The sequence below is a fragment of the Ahaetulla prasina genome, chromosome 2, assembly GCF_028640845.1.
Source record: "Ahaetulla prasina isolate Xishuangbanna chromosome 2, ASM2864084v1, whole genome shotgun sequence".
Lineage (NCBI taxonomy): Eukaryota > Metazoa > Chordata > Lepidosauria > Squamata > Colubridae > Ahaetulla > Ahaetulla prasina.
The window spans coordinates 269,099,080-269,109,900 of record NC_080540.1 but is presented as its reverse complement, the minus strand read 5'-3'; the positions used below and the strand labels follow the sequence as shown (position 1 = coordinate 269,109,900).

The 10,821-nt window shown below is 36.2% G+C and overlaps 1 protein-coding gene across 3 annotated transcripts in view; it reads right to left on the bottom strand.

Moving 5' to 3' along the window:
• Window positions 1-1,346: 1,346 nt before the first annotated feature.
• The window catches only part of ARHGEF28 (Rho guanine nucleotide exchange factor 28), a 176,263-nt gene continuing 166,788 nt past the window's right edge, over window positions 1,347-10,821 (bottom strand). For all 3 annotated transcript variants that reach the window (XM_058168965.1, XM_058168964.1, XM_058168966.1), the window contains one exon: window positions 1,347-3,510. In XM_058168965.1, the coding sequence (XP_058024948.1) occupies window positions 3,353-3,510 (158 nt within the window). In that variant the 3' untranslated portion in view covers window positions 1,347-3,352. The remainder of the gene's footprint in view (window positions 3,511-10,821) is intronic.

The following is a 10,821-nucleotide window of genomic DNA, read 5'->3' as shown; positions in this document are numbered from 1 at the left end:
TCCTCCCTTCCTCAGGCTATGCCTTCAGATGCAGCTAATAATCATACTAATCAAGCCTGGATCAACCCGCGCTTCAGAAGATTAGAGTCATCAAAGGGAAGGGTGGGGCAGGACCCCCACCCCACAGGATATATAAGGAGCTTTGGGACTGCTCTCAGTTCCACGGGAAGCAAATTAGCTGAACCGTGTCGAAGTGAGCTGAAGTCTTAATCTGTTTGAACTTTTTGGCAGGCAGCTGCGTTTTCTCAGCCAGGACTGATAGGAGCCGTGAACCACTGGCTGTAGGCCAGCTCGTTACTCCAAAGTGAGGACGGAGACAGAACACATTGTTGCATTGACACCGATGTGAAATGCTGTCTGACCATTATCAATTTTAATATACTTCAAAATATTTTTACCCAATCTGCAATAAAATGTCCCCATTTTATCTCCCTCCCCTTTGGTGAACTTGACTGATTTAGCATAGCCCTGGAATTTACAGAAAGCAAATTGAGCTAATCATTGCCCAAATCTAGAACACCAATAACTAGCTTTGAGAATTCAGCCTATCTGCAAATTTTGTCTACCGTAAACCTATTAGTCAATACGTTTACTCCCCCCTCCCTTTTAGTTCTACATGAATCAACAAACAGCCTCTCCCTCTTCCTTCACAAGCAGCCTTCAATTCACTATGGTGCTATTCTAGCATGCACTGTGAAATGTCTCATTTCAGCAAATTATGAAAATTTAGTAAGCTAACCAAATACAAGGTGTATTTCCAGAACTAGACTGTGTCAATTGGATCTACAAGATGGGACACCTGGGACGCCATCTATCCAGTGGGAAAACAACTCCTGCAGATACAGGATTAACATTTCATCCATTGCTGAAACAAAGAAAGGGGAGGGGGACATGAAACATGTAGTTTCCACCAAGTGGAAAGGAAGCATAGTTTTTAGGAGTTTGCAACATACAGTATTGCTACAGGTTTGCTGTTTAAATTAAGTTTTAAATTAAGTGATCAGTAAACACATATATTTTTTTTATTTAAATTTATATCCCGCCCTTCTCCGAAGACTCAGGGCGGCTTACAGTGTATAAGGCAATATAGTGTATTCTGGCCACCTAATGAGAAGAAAGGACTCACTGGAGAAGAGCCTAATGCTGGGAAAGATTGAGGGCAAAAGAAGAAGGGGATGACAGAGAACGAGGTGGATGGATGGAGTCACTGAAGCAGTAGGCATGAGCTTAAATGGACTCCAGAGGATGGTAGAGGACAGGAAGGCCTGGAGGAACATTGTCCATGGGGTCGCGATGGGTCGGACACGACTTCGCAACTAACAACAACAAAACACATATAGAGGTGGCAGGGAAATTTGAGGTAGCATTCATAGCTACAGAGAGTTCTCTGAAGGAAGTATTGATTGTAGGAGTGAGGAAAGGGCAAAGACTTACTTACACTACTGATTGAATCCTAAGGCAACCTACACAGACCCTCTTTGCTTACAAGAATTATAACTCCCTGAAACACTGAGAATCTCACCACTGTAATAACCATAAATGAAACAATCTGCAGTTAGTTGATTTATGGCAGATCTTGGCTATTCTTGAAAAAGCTAAATGAGGTCAGACCTGATCTTTGGATGGACTCTTAGGCAAGCAATCCCACCATGAAATTCTGCAACTGGATAAAGGAAGGAAGGAAGGAAGGAAGGAAGGAAGGAAGGAAGGAAGGAAGGAAGGAAGGAAGGAAGGAAGGAAGGAAGGAAGGAAGGAAGGAAGGAAGGAAGGAAGGAAAGAAGGCAGGCAGGCAGGCAGTTTTAGGATACCATTTTGTGATTATCATCAATAAAAGTACATTGATGTGTCCATGTGATCACTAGGAATTATATTCAGTTCAGCTGGGATTTTTCAAAGTCATATTGGAAATTCCATACATACATACAGTTGTGTTATGTGCATACACATACACAGAAACACACATTTGGAGATTGAAACTAATAATCCCATTCAAAAAGTATACAATTCATTTGCAAAGTGTACAGAAAAGATCCTAATTTATTATAGTGCACCAAAGCTCTGCATTCTGAAAGATATATAATGATTCACAGTCCATGCATGTAAAAAAAAAAATCAGTGGATCCTGGTTTATTATTTAAATAGGACAAATCCCTCATTTGCTCTTATTCCACTTCCTATTCTTCTCTACCAGGGGTTTGCAAACTTGGCTCTTTTAAGACTTGTGGACTTCAACTCTGGGAGACCCCTGTTCTATACCATGTGAGAGAGAAATGTCATGCATTTTGCTGCTTTTGATATGAAAGGCCACTCTGAATAGCTAAGGACAAATTATAAGGCAATAGATAAAACTGATCCCTGGAAAGCAAAAGATGTTGTACATGGTTGATCAAAATAACAAAAATATGTATTAAGGAATGATATAGTAAACAAATGTAACTTGAAGAGACGAATATGTGGCCATTAATTATTTACTAAAACTCTTTGCCGTTATAGTATTAGGACCACATTAGACTATAGATCAAAAGGTTCACAACTGAAACAAGATAAAAGTAACTATAATGTGGCATAGGTCCTAGTGTGATAATTCAACTGAAAAGATATAGTATTTCAGAAGAAGTCTTATTTCGAGAGTATAGGCGAGCTTCCCCACCCAGAGACATGACCTGAATTAAACTAGGTTATCAGCACAAAATTTTCTAGGCTTTTTATCATTATTTCAGGACACAATCATGTCTGTGTACATGTTATGAAATTAATATGAAAGACATACTACGGTCATGTAATTTGGAAAGTAACAATGCCTTCTTCAATCTGATGCTTGTTGATTACATGAACTGAAGTTCAATGTATCTGAAGGGTACATTGGGAAGCAACCTGAGGTAATGATTGGACTGATGCTAATAAAAGTCTGTAGTAAATCCAGTATGGTACATTCAGAAAGTACAACAGCAACAGACTGAGGTTACATCATTTATCACTTGGTGCTTTTTTTTTTGTAATTGAAGTTGCATTCTTAAATTTTAGCTGTTCAAACTATAGTGTACATAATCTAACACAAAAATCTTTCCACTTAACCTAGTCCAATATTGATAATCTTACTTCAGACATACAAATACATATGTATATATACATATATACACCAGGTATAGTTTTAGAGCTCATCAATGTTTCAAGTGTCACAATTTAAATATTACAGGTATATTTTAAAAAATAACTTAATTTGTATCCTATGGATAGGGAAAATTTGTATTTTGAAATAAATAATATACTGGCAAAGCAATTTGAATACAGAATAACTACAATTAGAAAAGCTACCCAAAAGTGCTACTGTATTAATATTACAAATGAGGAATTAGAGATAAACAATCTTTTCTTCCAAGCCACTATTTTCTGACTCTTGTTCCATGTCACGAGGTAAATTATGAAGCAGAACATCTGAAGGGTGAAAGTTGCCATGAGTTGAATCAAAATCGTGTAATCTTGGGTACTGGCTCTGCAATGCATTCATATCTAGAACATAAAAGCATAGGTGGGTTAAAATTATTTCTTGGCTTGCACTATGCACATAGCACTGGTAAAGATAATATTCAAAAATTTTCTTAATGGATATTTTGTGGGACCAGCCCAAAATATTTCACTGCTTAAAACAAGGCAACCAAATACAACCATCACCCAATAAGTCAAAGTGCAAAGTATCCAATATATTTTGGCATGTGAAAATATCTTACATATGTCCGTTTCCCACTTTGGCAATAATTATACAATAACAAATCAAATCACTAGTATTTTTAGACTTGTGTGATTTATTTTCCTAGGGCAACTCTCTTTTGATTTGATTTTCTTGTAACAAATTTGCAGAAACATGTAGTGTGACCATTTCATATTTTTTCCACAAGAAAATAAGATGAATAAAAATAGTGAAATTAATTAAATATTTAAAAAATTTAAAAAAATCAAAAAGATAATCCAGTGAGTTCCCAGTTGAGTGAAACGCAAGACCTGAGTTGCAACAGAAACTCTTGGGCTGCTTATTGCTTAATTTGTTTTACATGTGCCTTTAGCAAGAACTTACCCAGACTGGTTCCATTTTAAATAGAACACTGAAAACTCTGTCCATGGCCTGAATGTGCTGTAATTATTCAACTTGTCAAATTATCTGTTATGACTCCAGGTGTTTCTCACAATCCTGATTCACAGGGTTCCATTTATTCTTGGAATGAGAATGACCTGCATTTCTTTTTATTAACATGTGAAGTGAGTAATCTGGAAACACTTCTGGAAGACAAAGAGACTACAAATGCCAATTTCTGGATCCAATCCAATCAGACCCTACTGTTCACCCACTGAACTGGCTATGAGAACCTCCTTAAAAGCCAATTAACAGAAAGAACTACAACTATTGTAAAATTTGGGGGGGAACCATTCACCTCCCATCACCCTCCCATAGCCATCCTTAAAGTTCATCAAGCTGAGAGGGAGCGCTTGTATACTAGAGAAGTGTCTTCCCAAGGACTGAATGCCTTCATTACAAGCACAGCGTGATTGTATTTATATTCAGAAACAAGCACAGCATGAATGTGTTTATGTTCAAAACTAACTTTTTGAAACAAGGGCAAATTTCAGTCCCATTTAAATGCTTTAGATTCAAACACACACACACACACACACACACACACACACACACACACACACACAAAACCCAAGAGAAACCTATTCTTAACTCTTTCTCTGTCACTGTAAGCTTTTTAGGTGACTATTAAATTCAAGGGGATTTTTTTTAAAAAAACCTCTGAAATTAAGCAGACTTTCAAATATTCAATACTACAATGAAAGTATTATTCTTCCTGAATACAAAATATTCATAGGAAAATATGAATATTTACAATCAGTATAAATCAGCACATATATTGCAGCCTTATGTAGCCTTTGTCCCCAACAACTCTGAGATTTATCTCCCACAATCTTCAGAGATTATGGCTATTCAGTGGAGGGCACTACCTCAGGACTGACTGATAAATTGTGCTTTCTAAATATTTTTGGGTGAATCTTATAGATTCCTTGTTAGGTCGTTCAGGGAAGAAATGGCAGACTGAAGACAGCTCCATGAAAAGTAGAGCTGATGACTGCAGGACAATGAACATCTGACAAGAAGACCAGTTCCTCAATCATTCCTTTCTGGACAAGGAGAGGACTTGAGAGCACCCACAAGTGCTCCAGACAGTTATTCCTCATGAAGAATAAGAATAAGAATGAAGAATAAGGGGCGTGCATAAGAGCACAAATGTGCCTACCGTTCCTGTTCTATTGTTCCTTTTCATTATATCAAATTAACATAGTTCTTGCATTCTTTTGCTTATATATATATATATTTCTTATATGATGTGTTGTTGTTTTATATCGATGTTTGTATACTGTTGTGACAAAATGAAATTAAAAAAAAGAAAAAATTAAAAAAAATTAAAAAAAGAAACCTTAAGGTAGCAGTCTCTGGCAGGTTTAAAGATCTGGGAAACAAGGGAACAACCATTTTGTGCAATTGGTGCCTTGGTAAAGGACACTAGCTTTTCCTCAGAGTCTAACAACTGCTTTTAGTACAAACAGTACAAAATTTATGGACCAATTACATGACTCAGCATAAGCAACTTTTTACAATGGCCAGGCAGAAAAGATGCTAAGTTTCTAAATGCTGCCTACATAGCATAAACCTGAAGGGTAATAATTTTTAGTAAAGGCTGAATTTGCATTTAGCCATACCAGCTTCAAATGCCTAAGAACTTTTTTCAGATATGTGTCTGACCCAGGGAGATGTCACTTTCTAGCACTTTCTTTATTGCTAGCCATTAAACATATCTTCACTTCTGGTTACAGTGTCTTGTTGAGAACAAGCCAGCAGCATCAGAAAAGCCTCTTAAATGCAGCCTCACTTTTTAGTTCCCAATACAAGAAGTCCGAGAAATGTTAATGCCTCAACACAATTTATACTGTACTCAGAGAATTTAGAGTCCGTAATTTATATATTTGAAGTATATTTGAACATGTTATACTGTATATTCAGTGTACAAAATATTTACTTTGAAATAAATATCTCATTGTCTTTTAAGGTACAGTAACATCCAACTGGATTATGTTTTCTGAGAAATTCAGAATGAATTGTTAATATTTATTTATTTATTTATTTATTTATTTATTTATTTATTTATTTATTTAATTGCATTTTTATACTGCCCTATCTCCCAGGGGACTCAGGGCGGTTTACAGCCTAATAAAAACATACATATAAATACAAAATAAAACACCAATTAAAAAACTTATTAAATAAGGCCGAATATTAAAAAATTGCGATAAAAATAATAAAACCCCATTAAAACCAAATTTAAAATTTAAAATTCTAGTCCAGTCCTGCGCAAATAAATAGATGTGTCTTAAGCTCGCGGTGAAAGGTTCGAAGGTCAGGAAGTTGGCGAAGTCCTGGGGGAAGTTCGTTCCAGAGGGTGGGAGCCCCCACAGAAAAGGCCCTTTTATAATATAATGTATACATGTACCTTCTGTGCAACTCATATACACATCAGAAAAACTGATCCAATAAAACATGTATTGTACCTTTTCCAGGGTTGTCATGACAGCACTATTTGAATAATGCATGATTTAAAGGCAGTTCTGACACTGTTTCTATTTTTTATGCTCCTAGTTGTTTTTAAAGATACGGGATTGACCTTACAAGAAAAGATTAAGAGAACTAGGAATGTACAGTCTTACAGTATGGAGTGAGGGAAGAAGTTAAGCAAGCATCTTACAAAGAATGCAATGACAAATTTATTCTCATTCTACATGCCAGAATATGGAATAATGGAAGTTTAGGAATACAGATTCTAGTGGAAGAGTCATTAAATGTGGTACCACTGAGCAATGATTAGCATCAGCTTTTCTGTTGTGGCCCGCCAGCTGCCAGCAGAGCTGGCGGCAGACTTAGACGATGAGGGGTTGGGGAGGAACTTGGGCCAGCTCTGGAGTCTGGGGAAGGTTCTGATGGATGCTCTGCATCAGACACAGATATAGAACCAGGGCCATCCAACATTTCCCACCCTTTGGAGGCTCAGATAAGTGGGGAGGAAGAATGGTTGGGGCCTGTTCCAGATGCACATATACGCAGAGCTGTTAGGAGAGGAGAATAACTGAGGACAAGGCGTCGACTTGGGAAGCAAGGCACATGTGGACGCTGAATGGCCCCTCCCTGGCTGGGGAATAAATAGAAGGAAAGGGGATAGGTGGTCATAGGAAAGGGGATAGGTGGTCATAGGAGGCAACAGTTCAGATTTCTGAAGATTTGGCTCATCGTGTTTTGTGCCTCGGAGACTGCTTGCCAGAACTTAATTTGCAGCTTTTTGACTGGGAGCTAACGCCTTATAGCAAGGAACTGATAAGGTCTGTTACTGCCGTTAACTCTTTGAAGGACTATTGCCTGGATTTTTTGGTGTGTCATTAGTTCACAGGAGATAAATAAAGAGGGGGTTTTCATGACAAGGAGTCTGTTTCTTGTTTCTGCTAAGGCTGGGTCAGAACACATTCCAATAAGAGCAAGATGCAGAAGGATTTGTATTGGAAAGTTCCAGAAATGAGAAAGTATTTAGAAGAAAGTGGAAGGAAATGATGAGAAAAAGCTTTAGTTTAATCAAGAAAACACCGGGCTGTGGCTGTTATTTAACTAAGTAGGCACAATTTCATAGTCTCCCTTACAAAAAGCATGATTTTTCCCATGGGTAACACCATCATTCTGAAAGTGGAACAGGAAATCCTGCTGTTGCATGTTTCCAAAGTTCATCTTGAAAGTGGCACAGTTCTGAGACAAATCCAGGGCACAACACAATCAATTGCTAAAATACCACAGTGGAAGCAAATCCATTGTACGTTTCACATATCATGAGAAATGTCATACACATTCAACATACAAATAGCTATTTTGAGAGGTTTGTACCTGAACTAAAGCATGGATGTTGGATGTTTTGGCTTGTGTAATTTTCTTTTTCTAGATATGGACTGACATGTGATTGCTCTACAAAAAAGTGGAGCACTGAAGCGCAAGGGGTTGAGGAGAAACAGTGCTAAGGGATTTCCTTACTGATGGCATGTGCAGACATCAGTACCTGGAAGCCTGTTCTTTATTATGGAGACCACTGCTCTAGGTAACAGGCACACAAGTCAGTACATTGAAGTTGACTGATTAGTTGGGTAAGGAAAGATCAGGGAAAGTCAGCTGATGGTATTTCTTGCTGGGTTGACATTACAGATGGAAGGCAGAAGACAGAATGGAAAGCACCAAGAAGGTCAGTGTTATAAATTAGGAATTAAAGGGCAGATATTGATAAAGTTCATGTATTATGTATTAAGAAGAGATTAAGCTAAGATAAAGAAATACAGAAAAAGAATATTATGGCCGAAATTGGAAATATGTAAAATGTACTCTGGGGGTGGAGGGGGGGAGAGATGAAATAACAAGATATGGTGAAAAATGATGAATTTGTGATAAAGAATTATATAAAAGGGGTGAATTTGGAAAAAGCGGGAAGATTGGAATAGATTATGAAAATTAAGATATATAAGATGTATAAGATGTGACCCGGTCAACACTCTGTTCATAAAATATGTATGATGAAAGAAATTTTTTAATAAAACTTGTTTACAAAAAAAAAAGGTCAGTGTTGGAGAGAAAACAGGGGTACCTTACACCACCGTTGCCCTCTATGCTTAATAAAAACACTCTAGGACCCCTCTAGATCAGTGTTTCTCAACAATGTAAAGTTTAAAATGTGTAGAACTTCATCTCCCAGAATTCTCTACAGTGGCTTTATGGGAATTAAAATCCACACATTTTCAAGTTGCCATGCTTGAGAAACACAGCTCTAGATTTGGTTTTGTTTGAAACAATATAATTAAAAACAATGCTTCACCGAAACGTATTTTCATTTTGTGTAGATCTCTAATTTTCAGGAACTCTTCTCTCTTCAATTACAGCCACAATCAAAATTTCATATGCTAACAGCTATGCATTGTGGGAAAAATTCAAAAGCTAACACGAAACACTTCTGGAATTACCTTCTCTAAGAGCCAACAATGATACTGCCATAATGCCCCAAAGGCAAATATATTTTAGAGAAATGATATCCAAAAACCATAGCCAAAATCATAAAGTATATTTATATCTATTTCTGATATTGATTTAAGAAAAATTGTGCCATATTTGTAAATAAATATAAAGTGTTTATGATCAATTTTTCCAAAATCTGAAGGTATCAAACCCAAATGTTTAAAAAAAAATTAAGTGAAAAAATACGAAAGAATAAAAGGTATATTATCTTACAGTTGTAGTTACAATTCTATACAGTAATCTAATGCAATTATTATTCAAGTACATATATAAATATCTCTAATACATTTATATAACTATCAAAAATCCACCAAAAAGTGTGGGTGTGTAAAAATTAAAAATAATGTTATCAAGACCACAAAAGAACATAACTTTTTGCAAACATAAAATTATATTCACTTATTGTGATCCTTAGTATGAAACTGCAGATCCAACCAGTTACAGTTTTGAATGAAAAACTTTTTGATAGTCTTCTTTTTAAAAAAGTAAACAGCTTTTTACTTTACAAATATATAGCAGGGAATAATTCAGTTAAATGAGATATTGTTCTGAATATGTATCTTCAGGATAGGGTTTAATTCGTCATCTTAAATAAATTATTGATATGAAATCTTACATTGTATTGCAATTGGAACACATGTTATAAAAGAATCAACTTTTGTATTCTTCTGACATCTTATGAAATAGTTTTGAAATTTAAAGATTTTTAACTTTTTAATTTGCTATAGCAGATCTATAGGGACACATTTTGTTACAATGCATGAAGTTCTTTATGTTTCATTTAGCTCAACAGTGCACCCAACAGCTAAACAAGAATATCTATGGAGCTGCAGCAGCTTTTATTATTCTGAATAATAAAATATTGTAACTTAACAAATTGTAAAATCATATAAAATTATCCTTGCCATGGTGTGGTCCTAGTTTATCTACTGGTTACCAATGCAATTGGCTAGTAATATAATATTGAGTATTACTGCAAAGAATGGTGTCGTCATTATTATGACATTTTTTTATAATTTAAGCAGATTTTCCATTAGCCTATTTGTATTAGTCAAAAGCATCACAGGGCTGCGTTGTTCAAAATACAGTACTTCAGTCGATATATTTTATTCTGCAGATATTGAGGAGACCCAAGAAAATGCAAACCACAGGTAGTCCTCAACTTACAACAGTTCATTTAGTGACTGTTCAAAGTTACAACAGCAGCACTGGAAAAAGTGACATATGATCGTTTCTCATACTTATGACCTTTGCAGCATCTTCATGGTCATGTGATCAACATTCATATGCTTCACAACTGAATCATATTTATGATGGTTGCAGTGTCCCAGGGTCACCTTTTGCGACCTTCTGACAAACTAAGTCAATGGGGAAGCCAGATTCACTTAACAACTGTATCACTTAGCAACAGAAATTTGGGCTCATCGATAGAAGACTACCTGTCTAATAAACCTAATCTGCAAGCTCACAAGCTTTTCTTCAATCCAAGTAAAGCAACTTATGACTTCACATTACAAAGATGAAAGCAGGGAAATTTCATTTTGTGGCTCAAGTTTTTGTGGCTGAACATTTTCCATTAAAGTGCAAAACTATCATTTCAACTGGCAACAGAATTTGTAAGGTAAAATGCACTGGAGAATTAGATTGGAAGTCTAGGCCGATGTTTCTCAACCTCAGCA